Here is a 20962-nt window from a genome sequence, read left to right on the forward strand (position 1 = left end):
TGTTATAAATTAATGATAAACACATTGATTGTTGAAGAATATAACTTATAAATGTCTCATGAGCTTAGTTCAACTGTCGTACACCATCAGAACCCAAAACATAAGCTTATTTTACTCCATTGTTTTGTAAACATTGTCCTTTCATCCATATAGCTCTGTCTATGAATTGGAGAGTAGTTATATTTCTCCAGCCCATCCCTTAGCTTTTTACAGAAAAATAGACTGTCACGTCCTGACCTTAGTTCCTTTTTTATGTCTCTATTTTAGTCAGGGAGTTGGGGTGGGCATTCTATGTTTTTGTTCTATGTTTTATATTTCTGCTTTTGGCCTGGTATGGTTCCCAATCAGAGGCAGCTGTCAATCGTTGTCTCTGATTGAGAACCATACTTAGGTAGCCTGTGTCCCCACTATGATTTGTGGGTGGTTGTTTTCTGTTGTGTGTCTGCACCAGCCAGAACTGTTTCGGTCGTTCTCTTTGTTATTGCTGTGTTTATTAAATAAATATGGACACATACCACGTTGCACCTTGGTCCTCTCCTTCCAACAGCCGTTACATAGACGGGTAGAACACTTTGTTATTGTTTCAACTGATGATTGGCCCTTTAAGGAACAATGTTTAATACTCCTTAGGATTGTCCACTTTATTCTCACATTGACAAAGGTTTCATAAATGTTACTATCTAAACAAAAATGACTGTACATATTAATTATCGATGGTACACAAAAACATCAGCAGTTTTACAAGGCAAAATAACATGGTAAAAAAAAAAATCCAAAACACAATTGCTTAAAGGATGTTCAAGTGGGGTGTCCAATCAAAAACATCTTTCGACCAATGGGTAAAATGATGTTATTGTGTACCAATGGTCCAAACCCCATGTCTCTATCATAATCCATTCAAAGTTATTGGAGTTTTTACTCTTGTAGGATTGCCAGAATTAGTGTGCCTAAATCAATGGAGGCCAGAGGGAAAAAAGTGGTCAAAAATCTGGAAAATTGCTTTGCGTTAGCTAGGCTGGATTCTGTGCAAGAATTAAGGCTACTGGCTACCTGAAAGGCTCACTTTCACGTTAAACTTGTCATCTCTCTTCTGAAATCTGCAGGACATAAACCACTATAGAGGTGGCAGGTAGCCTAGCAGGTAAGAGTGCTTTGACAGTAACCCAGAGAGCGCTGGTTAGAAACTCAGAGTCGACTCTGTGAAAATGTGCACTTGAGCAAGGCACTAAACTTTAACTGCTCCTGTAAGTCACTCTAGTTAAGAGAGTCTGTTAAATAACTGAGATGGATATCTATTTTTGTTCTTTAAAAAAAAGAAGATTTCTCACAAAAATAAGTGTATCTCGGTGAAATGTCAATCAAGCACTGAGCGTGTGCCAAGCTTTTTTATTTTCAAAGCCTTTTATATTTACTTTAGTTCGTGGCATGCTCAGAAAGAATCCACTGAACAATTCAGAACATGAATAATCATATTTGTCTTGGTAAAATGCATTTTTATGACATACAGAAGTGAAATTTCATCACAAGTGCATTCTCACCCACTCTGGACACCCTACAAAAAGCAACAAACATATCTGCAGTACTGTTAAAGATGGACGCCGCAGTGGCGTCTGATCCACTGCCGTTGTTATTATTTTGATGCCTAAGCGGAGGAATGGAGCCTCACACATATTCTGGTGTACTATCGCGCGTGCAATGATTCCTAAACTCAATCGTAACATTATGGAAGTTCCTCATACTCGAACTGAAAAAAAGAGAAAAGAAACACAAGCTAAGAATAACATTTCGCAATATACGGTTATTATGTATGTTATGTATTGTCATAAGACCGTGGTTGCCAGGATACTCCAATCCCTCGTCACTGCAACTCTATGGAGTTAGCTGTACGTCATACTTACTGCATTGGACAGGGAGCTCTAAGGGGACATAGTTTCTCTGGCAGAGGTATACAAAAGCAGCAGCTAGCTTACAGGATGCGCCGGAGTGGCCCGAGACAGAGCCACAATGGCTTCTCTCACACACCGATAAGAACTGGCCTGGGTCCACCTGAGAGAGAGAGAGAGCGAGAGAGAGTGAGAGAGAGAGAGAGAGAGAGCAGATGAGCTCCTGCATTTTTCAACATGTTTTAAAATATATATAAACTTGGATTCTTCGGCAGGGTCATATACAGGATGCAACCCTATACAACGTAACCTTCACTCCAAATCAAAACTTCAAACCTACAGCCTGAATTGGACGGAATTACCTGGAAGCATTGCTACTACGGAGGATTATTATTCCCAATCTATACAGCAAATGTTCTGGCAAACAAACAGAAACCTGAAAACACCATCCAACCTGGAACTGAGTAAGTAATGTTCAATCTGAAGCTATTATTTTTTTCACTTTTAAAAGCCAAGACAAATACATTACAATGACATGTTTTACTTTATAAGGACTGAATGCTACGTTAACGCTACCAAGCTTGCTAGGACAAAGAGATACAACTTCAATTAGCACTGACGTGTGAAATGAGAGGTGTCAAAGCCCTTGAGCCCAACAATGGCAGAAGAGTCACAGTCTACACCAACCAAATTCAGAGAGCTTTGAAGCCGCCTCCTGGTGTTCAGAGGTAATTAAAATACAGTACCCTCAAATTGTAAAAAAAATAAAAATATGATAAGGCACGAAAAGAGTACAAAATGAAGCTCCTAATGGAAAATCAAGAGACACTTTTTGCTGACTGTTATAACAACTGGAACATAAGCAAATTCATCTTCCACACAGACCATCCACTGTCATGGCACAGTACTATATTAACACACTACCCATCTGTTAAGAGGGCGGGTGTTTCCGATGGGTGGAAACTCAGGATACTAGACAACCTGGACTCGGAGTCAAAAAAATGTGAAAGTGTACAAATCTGGAACAGTAATGGTACAGGGAAACCCCAAACACTTTCAGCTGGACTTTCACATTATCAAAGAGATAGCTCAACAGGATCTCTCTTGATTAAGATACCCCGAGTGTGTCAGACCAGACCTCTTCATTAAACAACCCCACAGAAGAGCAACCTCAAGCAGAATGTCAACCTTCCAGCACAGAGTACTACTCCCTCATTGAAATGAAGGATACATTCACTCAGCTGGGGGTACGGCAGGTGGAGCTAGAACAGGAGGTGAACACACTTCAGTCAGCACAAAAATTTCTCCAGCTCAACAACACCCCCTCAACCAGACACGGAGAGAGACATATCTGCACTCTGGACTGTGGTGAGACAACATCAACAGGAGAAAGAGCAGGAGAAGAACAGAACACTAGATTAAATGATCAGATTGCTGGAGGAGAGGGTGAGGTGGGATGGCGTGTGAAAGAGAACAACCCATTTGAGGTGGCCACCACCGCAGAGAAGCCTGCAGAACAGCCCACCTCAGCTTCCGACGAAAGTCTCGACACCACAGCAGAACAGTCCACCCATAGCGTCGACATCGCGAGGACCAACTAGGTTCACCCAGCGCTCCCTAGACCTTCTGTCTGAGAACCAACTAGGTTCACCCAGCGCGCCCTAGACCTTCTGTCTGAGGACCAACTAGGTTCACCCAGCGTGCCCTAGACCTTCTGTCTGAGGACCAACTAGGTTCACCCAGCGCACCCTAGACCTTCTGTCTGAGGACCAACTAGGTTCACCCAGCGCGCCCTAGACCTTCTGTCTGAGGACCAACTAGGTTCACCCAGCGCACCCTAGACCTTCTGTCTGAGGACCAACTAGGTTCACCCAGCGCGCCCTAGACCTTCTGTCTGAGGACCAACTAGGTTTACCCAGCGCGCCCTAGACCTTCTGTCTGAGGACCAACTAGGTTCACCCAGCGCGCCCTAGACCTTCTGTCTGAGGACCAACTAGGTTCACCCAGCGCACCCTAGACCTTCTGTCTGAGGACCAACTAGGGTCACCCAGCCACATAATAATACACACAGGCACAAACAACCTGAGAGCACAGCAGGAAAGGGTGGCCACAGCACTGAAGGGAGTGATTAAAAAAGCTTATTCTACTTTCCCCAACACACTATCTGCACCTTGCTACCACGAAAAGACTTCCACCCTGCTACCAAACAGTGGGTAAACAAGTATTTCCCGTGACTGTGCCTCAAAACCAAATACCTGGTCCACCACTCCACCCTGGACTTGAACAACCTTTACGACCAGGTCCACCTCTACAGGGCAGCAGTGCCCACCTTCGCCCAGACCCTGTCTGATTAAAGTGTTTGTGTAAAGCTGTCCTCACCACTCTGAAGCAGGAGCCCAGTGGAGAGTCACGGGCAGAGAAGAGAAAGTCACAGCTCAGAGTATCGGCAGTCGTCTTAGAACAGGGCTCTGCTATCTGTGGTACACTGCCACACTCAGGACTGATCTGTCAGCATAAACACATGGGAATGAGAATGAAAAGCACATTCATACATTTTATTATTTATGTAGGCTGCTATAACTGTCCATAATGTGTCAAATGTGTCTTCTCCTACCTGCCAGCTGTGCATAAAGTCAGCCATGTTGTCAGCCTGTGAGCCATCAGGAAGAGGGAAGTCATTTCCTGCTTCGTTGTCATTGGTCCCTAGGACACCAGTGGACACACCTGCATAGACAATCAAAGACAATGAACGGCATGGAGACAGTGAAGGAGTCACTAATTACTTCTGCTTGAACTAAATACTACTACCATACACCGGAATAAATATGACATGGGATTCTCAGTAAACCAAAACAGTCATTATTGTTATCAAAAGGTGTTACGTTCCCCAGTTTCTGTGTTGTAGTTTGTGTATTTGTGAGTGTGTGTTTCAGGAAATGGCTTCCTGAAATTCTCCACAAGCAGCTGATTGGTCGGCCCCCATTGATGATTGGAGAGCTGACCCTGTGTTAGTTGTTGCTGAGAGAGCTGATTGTTAAGTTCTGCGTTAGTTTGTTGCTCAGAGCTTCTTTAATGTCCTGAGTTAGTTTTTCTCGGTTTTTGTTGAGAAACAGTTTGTAATATTCTGTTTAGTTTGTTCCCAGGGAGGAAGGGGAAGGCACCTAGGGAGTGCTTAGGCAAGAGGCCCGCGGGAATACATATACCCGTAGTATATACACTGTCTATGCACACTAGGTAAGACCTGGGCGGACCAACCCCTGTATTTTGGTTAGTGCACCAGGTGGTGCTAGTTAGGTAAGTAGTGGGTAGGCAGGTATGGTAGGAGAGGGGGCTCTGACATTTACTTTCTTTGCTTTGGTTCTGTTCAGCCCCTTTTCCCCAACATTACCGTGTGACGGAATAAATTCCTAGCAAACGGTCAATTCTCTGCCTTCTGTCATCCTTACTCGCACCTACAGTCCCATACCTCTTTCACTCCACAGGGAGTTGAGTTGTAGCAGGGTGTTGCATTCCCTCTTCCTAGAGGCGTACGTAACAAAAGGTTAATGGTGCGCAAATGTCTTCTTCTGAATTTGAATCACGTTCATACCATGTAGCCAGCCATCCAGAGTCAGGCTGCACAGGTCGAGCAATGGGTCACATGACACCCGTACTCCATTCTGATTGGACACCTCGACAACATTCCCCTCTTTCCTGATGACCAGTCCATTATCACTGTAGGATGTCTGTGTGACATGACAATTGAATTTCGCCTACAATAATAGAAAAATAATACATGTTTTATCAAATCATACTTTCAAAAATGTAATTATTTGAAATACTGTATAGAGAACAGTGTAAAAACAGTTTATTTTAATGTTCTGTACCTCTCCATTGTGGTGGATGGCAACAGTGCTGTTATTCATCCGCACCAACAGAGTGTGCTGTGAGCTGGAGTCTGAACCTAGCAGCACAGTGAAGGAGTCATCCTGAGTGATATCGTGAGCTAGGATGACTGGACACGGGCCTGGCAGCTCATATAGGTGGCCGTCGAACGACACCACAAACTGGTTGGCCACCAACAGAGCTTCATCTGGTGGAAGGAGGGAGGGATCAGCCAATATCACAAAGGATGGATGAGACCTATGATGCATTTTAGAGGTATTAAAACAGCGGCCCATTAAATACACAAATTCTCAACTAATCTTTCCTCAATCCCTCGCGTCCTGTCTCCTCACCTCCTTCTCAACGCTATTGGAGGAGAAGGTCCAAGGTTGGCAAGAAGATGAGGCGAGAGAATGCATGGGAACATACATTGAGAAAGAGCCCACGGCTCCGATCCCTATTCAAAATGGCGGCCTAGCTCACGGCAGAAGGGGCTGTCCGTGATCTTCCGTTTCAGGCGGTAGAGCTCGGCGGTGGGCCTGAGGGAGGTGAGGGCCTGCAAGGGCCTGAGGAGCCACTCCTCCAGAAGGACCTCTACCACCCCGAACTTCTCCATCCTGGACCAAGGGGCCCGCGCCAGGGGCAGGGGTATAGTTACGGAGACAGAGCAGTCACTAGGGGAGTAGAATAGAATGAAAGAGATACTTTCTGTGTCTTCTGCCTGTCTCAACAGAATCATGCAACAGTCATGTTCCGTGTAGCTCAAGTACATGATGAACCCAGTCCAGGAAATGTTTAAGGGTATTCTTTAATTGAATACAAAAATAATACGGTTAAACAAACAGAAATAGAAGCTCGGTAGAGTTCATACCTTGCGGAGAGTTTGTACACAGAGGCCAATCGTCTTCTGACCCCCGCCAAGGCTACTGCCAACCTCAACTCTGCCCAGTGGCCAGTCTGATGGCTCACCTGGTACAAATATGCAAGTGTAAATTCCCAGAAATACACTCCTTCGTTACTCCTACAACCACACAATTTTCTCCAAAATGGCTGCCATACCAATCGATTATTCCCCTTATCTAGTATGGTGTCTCTCTCCACCATAAACTCACCACATCCAGGATAGTGCTGAGGGTAGTGAGGGTGAACTGGGCTACTGGTCTAAGATGAGGGTTCTCCAGTAGGGTGGGTAGGAGCTCCACCAGTCTGTCAGTCCACATGGACACAGCCTCCCTCCATACAGAGTCTACCTTCTGGCCTGTCACATCATGGTACGCCCCGGCTATAGTGGATAGTGGTCCTGCGAATGGAGATAATGGAGGTGGCAAAGTTAGAAGGTGTAGGTATGTACTGTACACGCATATGCACACACACAGACACAAACACTCATTCACTCACTCACTCACTCATTCACTCACTCACTCACTCACTCACGAGACACTGAACCTCCATGAACTTCATAAACAAGTGAGTGACATTACCAGACTGATATCATAAACCCTAGTGCTTAGGTAAAGATACGTTTATGACAGGGTTAGACTCCTAACAATAGGTCAAAGGTCACTCACTCCTGAGCTCATGCTGTCCAAGCTGAGAGGCGTGCTGTAGTAGGAGGAGGAGGCGTGGCAGACTGTGAGTCAGAGCGTGGCGTAGTCGGCTGGCCCTCCAAGAGCCCCACGCTCCTCCCTCTCTCTGCCCCAGCAGGGCCTCTGTTCTCTGGGTAAAACGTAAGGCTGCGCCGCTCAGCTCCTGAAGCAATTCAATGTCCTTGGACTAGTAGCAGGAGGATTACAGGGCATAATTGTCAGAAAGCTGTTAAGACATTTGTGGATTAATCTATGGAGTATTAACATTTGATTTTGACAGATGCTCTTTTCCTGAGCTACTTAATAATACCATTAGGACATTCAAGTAAGGGACTGTGTATTTAAGTATTCAAGTAAGTCATATACCAAGGAAGTAAATTAATTTCCAAAGCAAACCTGCTGCCTGAATTCTGTCAGGAGGTGCTGTAACGTCTGCACTCTCTCCAAGATCTTCCTTCTCATCTGAGAGCTCAAATGGTGGACTTGAGCCTGGAGACGGCATTGAAATAGTGGGATAATCAAGAAACGGGTTTCAGGAAGTCTGACGGGATGTCTCGTGTTTTCATGAGACAGATCAACGGTCGCTTTCTATTGGGTGTAAATCTCTTACCTCCACTGCCAATAGGCTCTCTGCACATCCCCTGGCCCGTAACCACAGGCTCTGATTGGCTGTGCCCACGGAGACGGACGTGAGTGACTCAAGCAGAGTCCCGTCCTCTCGTCTCAGTACTTCAAGGGTTAGGCCTAACTTCCGTCGGCCCTCCAGACACAGTGCCACTGTGAGGTCCTGATCTGGTCCTATACCTGCACACACACACACACACACACACACACACACACACACACACACACACACACACACACACACACACACACACACACCAAAGACACAATTATGAACACCAAAGTCAGGTAAAATCTTAGATCATGACATGATCTATTGAGATGAAAGCTATGCAACGGGCATGCCCTATATTACCAGCCACAACTTATTTTGTCCTCAATCTTCAAGCCTACTGTATATACCGTTTCCATATCCAACTGTAGCATGTAGACAGCGTCCCTCTAGCGCCCCCCTCAGCCACACCTGCTCACTGCGGTCGAGTCTGACCTGGATCTGCAGCCCAGGACCCAGCAGGGAGGAGAGGGCACTGCCCCCTACCTTCACACTCCAGTTACCCACCTTAGACTACAGCACAGACAGGTGGATAGACACACAGACACACACACACACACACACAGACACAGTGCAGACACAGATGGCTATAACCTCCAATGGTATGAACACATGACCTTGCACCATGCCCTTGCTATAGTACAGTCATGCATATTACCATATAATAAACATACAATGCCCATAATGTACATATATTGCAATGATGGCAGTGCTCACCTCAGTTACCAGTGATATGTTGGTGCTGTGTGCGGTAGAGGAGTTGGTGAGAGCCAGGGTGAGGCTGCAGTGTGGCTGTCCCGCCAGAGAGAGACGGGTTTTGGTGTACAGCAGCTCTGTCCCTATGTTCACTCTGTGGTACCCAGACCAGCCAAGAGACTGACATATAGATAGACACACACACAGACGCACACACACACACACACACACAAAGCTGACTGGTTGAACTAAGTGCTTACTCTGTCTCTGTATAACAGTATAATAATGAAGTTAGGTCGACGATGACCTAACACGATGACATACTCACCAAGTGCGGGGGACAGAGGCCCACCTGTATGTGGTGCTCCATCCTGTCTCTGAGGTTGGTGTGGAACTGGGCCAGCAGGGTGTGTGAGGGACAGGGGGCGGGAGACACGTTCTCTGCTCCAGCCTCCAGCTGGAGGGTGTGTAGTCCTGTGGCACTCCACTGGCGGAAACACACAACACACACTCTATAGACGACACCATTAACCCTTTCAATGGAGCATGAGGCATCGATGATTTGCGTCCCAAATAACCATGTGATCCAGATTAGCGATTTCTCGGGCACTGATCACCTGATAAAAATAAATGGCGTGCCTTTATTGTAACCGGGGAAGTGACGGAGAACACATAATCTTTTACAATAATGACCTGAATTCAGTACCTGGTAGTTCATGCTTTGCCTGAGGCTCTTGTCGCCCCACTTCAGCTCAGCATTCTGGGAGTAGGAGTTCCCTTCCTTGGACATTGAGACACATCCCTCAACAGCCACCAGGGAAGGGACCACTTCCTGTAGGTCACACACGCGCACACACTCCAGGTGAGCTCCAGATGAAAGGTTCGAAAAAGGAGACACATCTTGGGTGTAGCATTAAGATCCTCTTAAGTCGATTGTTGTTCGTCTACTGCCTACCAATGTTAGCGTTTTTGGAAATGCATCCCTCTTTCACTGTATTAACCCGCGGGAACCGTCAACAATAGATGTTTACTCGAGTGGGAATTTGTACCCACGGACTTAAATAGGACATGATATTGTATGTCTATGGTTGTACCTGCGCGGGAGAGAAGCGGGCACAGGCCTGCCCCCTGCTGAAGCTGTCCAGCCACTGCTGGCTGAGGGTGAGGGAAACATTCACAGGAGAGCCACTGTCCCAGGAGACATGGGTCTGAGCTCGCAGAGAGAGAGAGAGAGAGAGAGAGAGAGAGAGAGAGAGAGAGAGAGAGAGAGAGAGAGAGAGAGAGAGACACACACGCGGGTGCGTCATAAATCAATTAAATTGATGCGTGTGTGTGGTGTGTGCACGTGTGTATCTTGCCGGTACCTGATGGTTGCTTCTTTGCTCCGTGGCCGAGGCACGTGAGATCGTGTGGAGGTAGAGTTGGGAGAGTGTTAGGGTGAATGGCTGTCTCAGCTCCAATGTTGTCTCACTACTCTCCCCCTGACCCCTCCACAAGGAGAGAGCTCGAACCTGAACAAACACAGACACCATCAGGTCCACAGTAGCACATTCCAGAAAGACAAAACAAAAGTACTACAATCATCCTACGCAGGAACTTAGGATGTGATTGTCTCCTTCGGCATCCTCTCCGGGGATTAAGGTTGCAGAATTCCCAAAGCTTTCCAAAAATGCCCTGTTATTTCAAGAGTCCCAGTCGGAGGGTTCTCCTGCAGCTCGAAAACCCCCTACTGGGGATCAAACAGTATACTCATTCACTCACTCACTCATTCGTCCAGTCATTTATTCATTCATTCACACATCGATTCATTCCAACGATCCCAATACATGGTTGACTCTCAGCGCATAGCTCGGTGGTGCAACCAGTCTCACCTCCTCCTGTCTTCCATGTCTGCTCCAGCCCAGCACAACACTGTCCAGCCTACCGTGGAGGGAACGCTCTAACGCCACATCCAGACTGCACCCGTGACGCACAGACGCAATCTGAACTGAGGACAAGGAAACACGTCTCGTAAGGTAAAGAGCGCAGGTATAATGTTCTTATAAGTATATAGGAGCCTAGATGTTGTCTTATAATGAGGAATGATGTTATTATTTATATGTATATTCCAACAGACTCAAAATGGCTGGTATTTAGTCAAGTATTGTTATAACATGGTTATAAGGCATTATAAGCTGGTTATACATGTCTGGGAAACTGGCCCATAGTGTGTAGTACCTTTGAGTGTGCGGTCTCCCTGCTGCAGTCCTGGAGGGGCAGAGTAGAGGGCGGCCATGTTGAACTCCTGACTGCCCCACACGGCCCAATGCTGCAGCTGGTGGCTCCAGTTCCTTGCCTCGTACGACATCCTCACTGCAATGTTCCTGGGCAGGGGCTTCAGCTAACATCACAACCAATCGCATGGTCAAAAACGTATCAACTGAGGAATTCAACTGAAATTCCGATTCCACTTTCGTCAAAAGGTTCCAATTCCAATTTCAGTTTAACCTCCTGAATTGACTGAATTGAAATAAAAACTGACCTTGGCCCTGGTAATACGTACGTATTAGTACGACAGCTGTGATGGTGGCACGGTAGGAACGCTTATTCGGTATGCATAACTTTATCATTTTGAAATATTTCACTGTGTAATTACATTGTTTGCGGATCTGAAGGAACTAGATATCTGAAGGAACCTAGTCTTCCAACAGACTTAAAAAAAAGCTTACACCTTTATAGCACCTAAAAACACCGAATAGATTTGTTTTTGGACTTGGCCAATGTGTTTAGTGGCCAATGTGTTTAGTGAGTGAACTCATAACTAGGGGACTGCTAGTACAGTGAATGATTGCCTACCTGTGGGTAGGTTTGGTTAAGCTCCAGGGCTTGACGGTAGCCGCCCTCAGTGACAGCCAGCTCCCCCAGAGCCCACAGCTTCCTCTTGCCCGACTGCAGCTCCACCATCCCCCTGACACTGGAGTCTGACTGATTCAACTGAACACAGAAACAGGGGAACTCTGTTAGACTAAGCCACATTTGTCAAACACAAGGCCCCGCGGGCCTTCCATGCCGCACGCGACACGCTATGCTACAAGTCCCAGCAGGAACGGCCAACGTGCTGCGCACCAAAGGCAGCACGTTGCCACACACACACACACACCCCTCCTCCCAGACCAACCCACCCACGAGCCAGCGTGTGCTGTATAATATCGCTACTAAACATTTGCAGCATCCCAAGTGTTTAAGGACAGTGCTATCCAGATTCCTTGGGACTTTTCTACCCTAAACCCTTACCCCCCAATTCCCCCTAGTAAGTGGTTCCTTCCAAAGTGCACTGAGGAGCTGTCACGCCCTGGTCGAAGTATTTTGTGTTTGTTTTAATTTATTTGGTCAGGCCAGGGTGTGGCATGGGTTTTTGTATGTGGTGTGTTTGTATTGGGATTGTAGCTTAGTGGGGTGTTCTAGTTAAGTCTATGGCTGTCTGAAGTGGTTCTCAATCAGAGGCAGGTGTTTATCGTTGTCTCTGATTGGGAACCATATTTAGGAAGCCATATTCTTTGAGTGTTTCGTGGGTGATTGTCCTTAGTGTTCTGATGTCCTTGTTCTGTGTTTATTTACACCAGTATAGGCTGTTTCGGTTTTCGTTACGTTCGTTGTTTTGTAGTGTTTGTAATTGATTCGTGTTTTACGTTTGTTTATTAAACATGGATCGCAATCTACACGCCGCATTTTGGTCCGACTCTCCTTCCCACCTAGAAAGCCAAGATGGCGTAGCAGTAAGACGTGTCGTGTCCCTTGTATATATCGTCTTTTTTCGTTTTTACATATTTTTCTTCGCATATCTTTTAAAACATTTTGCTAAACCTCAGCTTCCAAATACTCTCCTGCAACCCGCCTCACCCAATGTAGCTATTTTTCCTAAAGTATTTATATTTACTTCGGAACCGGAACCCCTCAACTGAAGCTAGCCAGCTAACTACCAGCTATTCTAGCGGTCTTCAGCTAACCGGTCATCAGCTAACCTTTAGCTCGGAAAGCTCTCGCCAGTTCGAACAACGCGACTCTAACCAGAGCATAACGGACCTATTTATTTTTTAGCCCCGGATTCCCACCGCAAACGGAACATCTTTCAGCTGGATCTTCACAACGAGCTATCTAGCTAAACCGCAACCCCGGTTGATTACTCCTGGCTAGCGTTTCCACCCACTTAGCTTGAAGCTAGCCCGGCCAGAGCCCCTGTGCTACCACCGTAGCATACTCCTGGGCTACAATACCTACCACCGTAGCATACTCCTGGTCTACAATTCCCGGACCCACGACCGGTCTGTCGATGTCACCGCATGAAGAGGAATAAACAGACTCACCCCATCGCGACGTCCCCCAAAGGCTAACTCTCTAGCCCTTGCTATCTCCTTGCTTGCTATTTCGGCCTGCTAACTGCCAGCTTGTTTAGCCCCGGTCCGCTAACTGCTACCTTGTTTAGCCCCGACCTACTAACTGTTCGCTTGTTAGCACAGGCCTGCTAACCGTCTGAATCGCCGCGTCCCAAACACTCACTGGACCCATATTTACTCTCTCTCTTTTCGATTTTTAATTTGTTTATACCTTCCGGTAACCTGCCTCAGGCAATGTGATACGGAATCGCTACTATTATTTTTAATTTTTAGAACACACTCAAGAACCTCCAGAAGCTAACCAGCTAACAAGCTATTTAGTCATTGTTAGTTTTTTTAAACCTGGATAACACTCACCAATCCAGCTTCCCTGCCCCCTGGACACTGATCACTTGGCTACATAGCTGATGCACGCTGGACTGTCCATTAATCACGGTACTCCATTCTGCTTGTTTATGTTTTATCTGTCGGCCCCGTTGCCTAGTCAACGCCATTTTACCTGCTGTTGTTGTGCTAGCTGATTAGCTGTTGTTGTCTCACCTACTGTTTTAGCTAGCTTTCCCAATTCAACACCTGTGATTACTGTATGCGTCGCTGTATGTCTCTCTCAAATGTCAATATGCCTTGTATACTGTTGTTCAGGTTAGTTGTCATTGTTTTAGTTCACAATGGAGCCCCTAGTTCCACTCTTCATACCCCTGATACCTCCTTTCTCCCACCTCCCACACATGCGGTGACCTCACCCATTACAACCAGCATGTCCAGAGATACAACCTCTCTCATCATCACCCAGTGCCTGGGCTTACCTCCGCTGTACCCGCACCCCACCATACCCCTGTCTGCGCATTATGCCCTGAATATATTCTACCATGCCCAGAAACCTGCTCCTCTTATTCTCTGTCCCCAATGCTCTAGGCGAACAGTTTTGATAGCCTTTAGTCGCACCCTCATACTACACCTCCTCTGTTCCGCGGGTGATGTGGAGGTAAACCTAGGCCCTGCATGTCCCCAGGCACCCTCATTTGTTGACTTCTGTGATCGAAAAAGCCTTGGTTTAATGCATGTCAACATCAGAAGCCTCCTCCTTAAATTTGTTTTACTCACTGCTTTAGCACACTCTGCTAATCCTGATGTCCTTGCTGTGTCTGAGCCCTGGCTCAGGAAGGCCACCAAAAATTCTGAGATTTCCATACCCAACTATAACATCTTCCGTCAAGATAGAACTGCCAAAGGGGGAGGAGTTGCAGTCTACTGCAGAGATAGCCTGCAAAGTAATGTCATACTTTCCAGGTCCATACCCAAACAGTTCGAACTACTAATTTTGAAAATTACTCTCTCCAGAAATAAGTCTCTCACTGTTGCCGCCTGCTACCGACCCCCTTCAGCTCCCAGCTGTGCCTTGGACACCATTTGTGAATTGATCGCCCCCCATCTCGCTTCAGAGTTTGTTCTTTTAGGTGACCTAAACTGGGATATGCTTAACACCCCGGCAGTCCTACAATCTAAGCTAGATGCCCTCAATCTCACACAAATCATCAAGGAACCCACCAGGCACAACCCTAACTCTGTAAACAAGGGCACCCTCATAGACGTCATCCTGACCAACTGGCCCTCCAAATACACCTCCGCTGTCTTCAACCAGGATCTCAGCGATCACTGCCTCATTGCCTGTATCTGCTATGGAGCCGCAGTCAAACGACCACCCCTCATCACTGTCAAACGCTCCCTAAAACACTTCTGTGAGCAGGCCTTTCTAATCGACCTGGCCCGGGTATCCTGGAAGGACATTGACCTCATCCCGTCAGTTGAGGATGCCTGGTCATTCTTTAAAAGTAACTTCCTCGCCATTTTAGATAAGCATGCTCCGTTCAAAAAATGCAGAACTAAGAACAGATACAGCCCTTGGTTCACTCCAGACCTGACTGCCCTCGACCAGCACAAAAACATCCTGTGGCGGACTGCAATAGCATCGAATAGTCCCCGTGATATGCAACTGTTCAGGGAAGTCAGGAACCAATACACGCAGTCATTCAGGAAAGCTAAGGCCAGCTTCTTCAGGCAGAAGTTTGCATCCTGTAGCTCCAACTCCAAAAAGTTCTGGGACACTGTGAAGTCCATGGAGAACAAGAGCACCTCCTCCCAGCTGCCCACTGCACTGAGGCTAGGTAACACGGTCACCACCGATAAATCCATGATTATCGAAAACTTCAACAAGCATTTCTCAACGGCTGGCCACGCCTTCCGCCTGGCTACTCCAACCTCGGCCAACAGCTCCGCCCCCCCCCCCTGCTCCTCGCCCAAGCCCCTCCAGGTTCTCCTTTACCCAAATCCAGATAGCAGATGTTCTGAAAGAGCTGCAAAACCTGGACCCGTACATATCAGCTGGGCTTGACAATCTGGACCCTCTATTTCTGAAACTATCCGCCGCCATTGTCGCAACCCCTATTACCAGCCTGTTCAACCTCTCTTTCATATCGTCTGAGATCCCCAAGGATTGGAAAGCTGCCGCAGTCATCCCCCTCTTCAAAGGGGGAGACACCCTGGACCCAAACTGTTACAGACCTATATCCATCCTGCCCTGCCTATCTAAGGTCTTCGAAAGCCAAGTCAACAAACAGGTCACTGACCATCTCGAATCCCACCGTACCTTCTCCGCTGTGCAATCTGGTTTCCGAGCCGGTCACGGGTGCACCTCAGCCACACTCAAGGTACTAAACGATATCATAACCGCCATCGATAAAAGACAGTACTGTGCAGCCGTCTTCATCGACCTTGCCAAGGCTTTCGACTCTGTCAATCACCATATCCTTATCGGCAGACTCAGTAGCCTCGGTTTTTCTAATTACTGCCTTGCCTGGTTCACTAACAAAGCCTCCTTCACTCACGCCGCCAAACTTACCCTAGTAAAACTGACTATCCTACCGATCCTCGACTTCGGCGATGTCATCTACAAAATTGCTTCCAACACTCTACTCAGCAAACTGGATGCAGTTTATCACAGTGCCATCCGTTTTGTCACTAAAGCACCTTATACCACCCACCACTGCGACTTGTATGCTCTAGTCGGCTGGCCCTCACTACATACTCGTCGCCAGACCCACTGGCTCCAGGTCATCTACAAGTCCATGCTAGGTAAAGCTCCGCCTTATCTCAGTTCACTGGTCACGATGGCAACACCCATCCGTAGCACGCACTCCAGCAGGTGTATCTCACTGATCATCCCTAAAGCCAACACTTAATTTGGCCGCCTTTCGTTCCAGTTCTCTGCTGCCTGTGACTGGAACAAATTGCAAAAATCCCTGAAGTTGGAGACTTTTATCTCCCTCACCAACTTCAAACATCTGCTATCTGAGCAGCTAACCGATCGCTGCAGCTGTACATAGTCCATCGATAAATAGCCCACCCAATTTACCTGCCTCATCCCCATACTGTTTTTATTGATGTACTTTTCTGCTCTTTTGCACACCAGTATCTCTACCTGCACATGACCATCTGATCATTTATCACTCCAGTGTTAATCTGCAAAATTGTAATTATTCGCCTACCTCCTCATGCCTTTTGCACACAATGTATATAGACTCCCCTTTTTTTTCTACTGTGTTATTGACTTGTTAATTGTTTACTCCATGTGTAACTCTGTGTTGTCTGTTCACACTGCTATGCTTTATCTTGTCCAGGTCGCAGTTGCAAATGAGAACTTGTTCTCAACTAGCCTACCTGGTTAAATAAAGGTGAAATAAAAAAAATAAAAAAAATAAAAAAGCCGTAACAGGAGCAAAGATACACGACATTACCAAGAGTATGTGGACACCTGCTTGTCGTACATCTCTTTTCCAAAATCATGGGCATTAATATGGAGTTGGTCCCCCCTTTGCTGCTATAACAGCCTCTCTTCTGGGAAGGCTTTCCACTAGATGCTGGAACATTGTTGTGGGGACTTGCTTCCATTCAGCCACAAGAGCATTAGTGAGGTCGGGTACTGATTTGCGATTAGGCCTTGGTCAGTCGGCGTTCCAATTCATACCAAAGGTGTTCCATGGGGTTGAGGTCAGGGCTCTGTGCAGGCCAGTCAAGCTCTTCCACACTGATCTCGACAAACCATTTCTGTATGGACTTCACTTTATGCACAGAGGCATTTTTATACTGAAACAGGAAAGGGCCTTCCCCAAACTGTTGCTACAAAGTTGAAAGCACAGAATCGTCTCGATTGTCATTGTATGCTGTAGCGTTAAGATTTCCCTTCACTGGAAGGGCCCGAGCCCAAACCATGAAAAACAGACCCAGATTTGTCTGTCAGACTGCCAGATGGTGAAGCGTGATTCCTTACTCCAGAGAATGCGTTTCCACTGCTCCAGAGTCAAATGGCGGAGAGCTTTACACTACTCCAGCCGACGCTTGTCATTGCGCATAGTGATCTTAGGCTTGTGTGTGGCTGCTTGGCCATGGAAATCCATTTCATTAAGCTCCCGACGAACAGTTCTTGTTCTGACATTGTTTCCAGAGGCAGTTTGGATCTCGGTGGGGAGTGTTGCAACTGAAGACAGATGATTTTTACACGCTTCAGCACTCAGCGGACCTGTTTTCTGAGCTTATGTGGCCTACTACTTTGCGGCTGAGCCATTGTTGCTCCTAGACATTTCCACTTCACAATAGCAGCACTTACAGTTGATCTGGGCAGCTCTAGCAGGGCAGGAATATGAATCAACTGACTTGTTGGAAAGGTGGCATCCTATGAGGCTGCCACGTTGAAAGTCACGAAGCTCTTCAGTAATGCCATTCTACTGTTAATGTTTGTCTATGGCGATTGCATGGCTTAGTGCTCGATTTTATGTCAGCAACGGGTGTGCCTGAAATAGCCGAATCCACTAATTTGAAGGGGTGTCCACATACCTTTGTATATATAGTGTTTGCTAAGCAGGACGCTAGATACTGTAGTGCGTGCAGACAATATCAGAGAGTAAGTATCGAGTGACACACACAGCACTTGATTCAATTGTATCTGCTGGTGATGAGCAGGACTCGAGGGAGGTACAGTATTTTGATCGAGCTATGTAGCCTATTGATTCCTTGATGATGAATAAATACAATGAAAATGTTTTGTTGTTTCTCTGTAATACTAGCCACCTAGCAATTTTATGAACTTGGCTTTAGTTCGCCGGCTTTATAGGTTCCCAATATTTCAACCTCATAACCAACTACCAAGCCAAGTTCAGACAGGAGACACCACGTAGAAATATGTTGAACCATTTAGTAAAGAATGAATCATGCAAGTCTTGGCAATATAGGCTCTGCTCCTTCGGGGTAGCTCATTGCCCAAGCAAAGCGTCAATATATAAAATGACCTACAAGCAGTGAGTATGGTAAACTATACCAATCCCCCAGCAGGAAAACAGAACCTAACAGGTGGAGTCTGGGTTGGTAGTGGGAGCTAAAGAAGCAAACGCATACTAGCAGTAGCAACAAGCAGCAGCAGGATCTGTGAGCAGAACCGGCCAGCTTCAATGGATCGCCAAATATGGTAGGTGTGATTGCTACTGGCATCTAATTGGTGCAATCTCAGCTAATGAGTCTGATTTTAGAGTAGCTTATCTAACTATCTACTAGTTACTAGACTTTAGAAAATACAAAAATGGCTTTAATTCTTGGGTTATGATACTATATACCATTGTGGCAGTTGTACTAAATGCCTAAGGCATAAAAGTTCTTAAAGAATCAATGTGCATTGTTATTTAAAATGACAATTTAACAGGTCAAGAGGTATGCTTAGATAACCTATGCAGAAAATAGACTGATTTTTTTACATAAAATTAGGCACAATGATTATGAGTCTAGATTGCGTCAAAAAAGCTGTTTTAGGTATTTGGAAAATGAAAAATGATCCCAACCAGCCCCCCCGTCCATTCTCATGTACTTCATGCCACCTCTAAAATAAATTCATGCCCCACCCTATAAATTATCACTAAATAACACTAGGACACACACACACGAGTATAAATAAGTCAACAGTTGAGCCTACTTTATGAAATGACAAGTATGGCTAAGTGCATACTTGGAGTGTCTCAAAGTGGGCGTGTCGAAAGAAGTGGGTTGATCAACAGCGATGGGTCTAACATCAGCGCTCCGTTATTGGTTGGACAGTTTTGATTGAGTGGTTTGTTTTTTGCTATGCAACTACCGTACCACGAGAGTCAGTTTGCACTTCTGTTTTCAAGCCAGAGGATAAATCAGTCGTATTTCACTGTTACAAATAATTGTACATTTTCACAAGACTAAACAGACTATTATTTATCTTTTATTAAAAGTAATGATGCTTGTATGCTTACTGTGACTGTCACCCTGATATTGGATACACTAGGTAGCTCATTTCCACCCCGTTGCGGAACATCAGTCATTGGCAAGCGGGAGCGAAGGAAACTATCTCGGTGTTGTGTCTTCATGCCCTCCCCATTGAGTAGACTGTATCAAGGTGACATCTAGATGGTTATCAATTGTAGCGACCCGCACAGACAGCTGTGTGTTATGTGTTAGGCTAGGAGGTGGTTGTGTTGTACTGACCAGTACCCGGTGTTCGCGGGGTCCGACATGTCAATCAACCTGCTATCTGCCAATCACGGGAATGCCTGGAATGTTCTGATGCCGGGCATCCTGGTGGTTGGCGGAGTGGCGTGGAGGGGGGGTGGAGCATTGGAAGTTAAGACCAGGTTCAGCTTTTTGTTCTCTCTCTCTTACGTCTGGGCTTCCCAAGAGAAGGTCACGATTGGCTTGTGGGTTATCTGTTATCTTTTTGGCGTGTGCTACGGCCCAAACAGTAGCCTGTGTAAAGTTGGTTTAATAAAACGTCAATTTGCAAACTCAAGCCTCTGTCTGGACAATTGCTCATTTATGATCTAGTCAGGTCATTACATTGGTGTCAGAAGTAAAAACGTTAATACAAGTTAGCCAGCTAGCTAGCTGACTTATGTGGCTAGCTACCGTAGGTGAGAACGGGGATTGAAAATGCGTCGAGGGAATCCGAAAGTGAAGGTGGAGGTAGGGGACGATTATGGCCAAGGAGGTGCGTGTGAATGGACGTCGGGGGTTCTGTCTGAGGAGATCGCCAGGGCGTCGGAGCGCAGAGGCCGCTTGAGGGAGGACGTTAGAGCGATGGCGGCTGAAGCGGGCATGAGTGCTTCGTCGACTGTATTTCGCGCGGATTCTGGTGGGCGGACCGAAGTGGCGACGTCGACGCGGCGTGACGAGGAATCTGGGGCTCAGGATGTAAACAAACATGGCGGCGCCCAGTTCCCGGCTGCGTCCGTATCTGTTAAGACCCCGAAGTATTCCGGTAAGGCGGATTGGGAAGCTTTTCATGCTCAGTTTGAACTGTTAGCTCATTTTAGGGGGTGGTCGGATGAAGAAAGGGCACTGCAGTTGGCTTTATGCCTCACGGATGAAGCTCTGGCCTGTTTGATATTGATTAGCCCCGAGGACAGGCATGATTATGGTGCTTTAGTGGGAGCACTGAGGAGGCGCTATGGACAGTGTGTACAGCCCGGGCTACTGCGCTCCGAACTGAGTAATAGACGCAGGCAGCCTGGAGAGCCTCTACGGGTGCTAGCTAATGAAATTGAGAGCCTCTCTCGGCGGGCATATGCTCACATGCCCCCCTCCGTGCAGAGCGAGCTAGCACGGGACCAGTTCATACGGGCGCTCTCTCCTACGGAGCTGCGCATACAGACCCAGCTGGCTCATCCTGAGTCATTGCAGACAGCCTTGGAGATGGCTTTGGAGAGGGAGCTGGTGTGGGCTGGGGCTTCAGCTGGGGCTTTGGTGGGGGTGCAGGGAGACACACCCTCTGTGCGAGCTGGGGGCAGAGCAGCCCGGAGCCGGAAAAGCCTGCTTGGG

The 20962-nt window shown here is 46.8% G+C and overlaps 1 protein-coding gene across 2 annotated transcripts in view; it reads right to left on the bottom strand.

Moving 5' to 3' along the window:
• Positions 1-1371: 1371 nt before the first annotated feature.
• Positions 1372-20962, bottom strand: part of LOC135517160 (uncharacterized) — a 49605-nt gene continuing 30014 nt past the window's right edge. For both annotated transcript variants that reach the window (XM_064941225.1, XM_064941218.1), the window contains exons 36-56: positions 11541-11678; positions 10923-11085; positions 10577-10692; positions 10070-10216; positions 9800-9913; positions 9412-9537; positions 9034-9192; positions 8727-8885; positions 8360-8522; positions 7944-8137; positions 7730-7822; positions 7316-7520; positions 6860-7047; positions 6619-6716; positions 6231-6421; positions 5750-5955; positions 5473-5635; positions 4498-4607; positions 4263-4388; positions 1899-2046; positions 1372-1744 (exon numbers count right to left, since the gene is read on the bottom strand). In XM_064941225.1, coding sequence (XP_064797297.1) covers positions 1734-1744; positions 1899-2046; positions 4263-4388; positions 4498-4607; positions 5473-5635; positions 5750-5955; positions 6231-6421; positions 6619-6716; positions 6860-7047; positions 7316-7520; positions 7730-7822; positions 7944-8137; positions 8360-8522; positions 8727-8885; positions 9034-9192; positions 9412-9537; positions 9800-9913; positions 10070-10216; positions 10577-10692; positions 10923-11085; positions 11541-11678 — 3018 coding nt within the window. In that variant the 3' untranslated portion in view covers positions 1372-1733. The remainder of the gene's footprint in view (positions 1745-1898; positions 2047-4262; positions 4389-4497; positions 4608-5472; positions 5636-5749; positions 5956-6230; positions 6422-6618; positions 6717-6859; positions 7048-7315; positions 7521-7729; positions 7823-7943; positions 8138-8359; positions 8523-8726; positions 8886-9033; positions 9193-9411; positions 9538-9799; positions 9914-10069; positions 10217-10576; positions 10693-10922; positions 11086-11540; positions 11679-20962) is intronic.

Source organism: Oncorhynchus masou, chromosome 3, assembly GCF_036934945.1.
Source record: "Oncorhynchus masou masou isolate Uvic2021 chromosome 3, UVic_Omas_1.1, whole genome shotgun sequence".
Classification (NCBI taxonomy): Eukaryota; Metazoa; Chordata; class Actinopteri; order Salmoniformes; family Salmonidae; genus Oncorhynchus; species Oncorhynchus masou.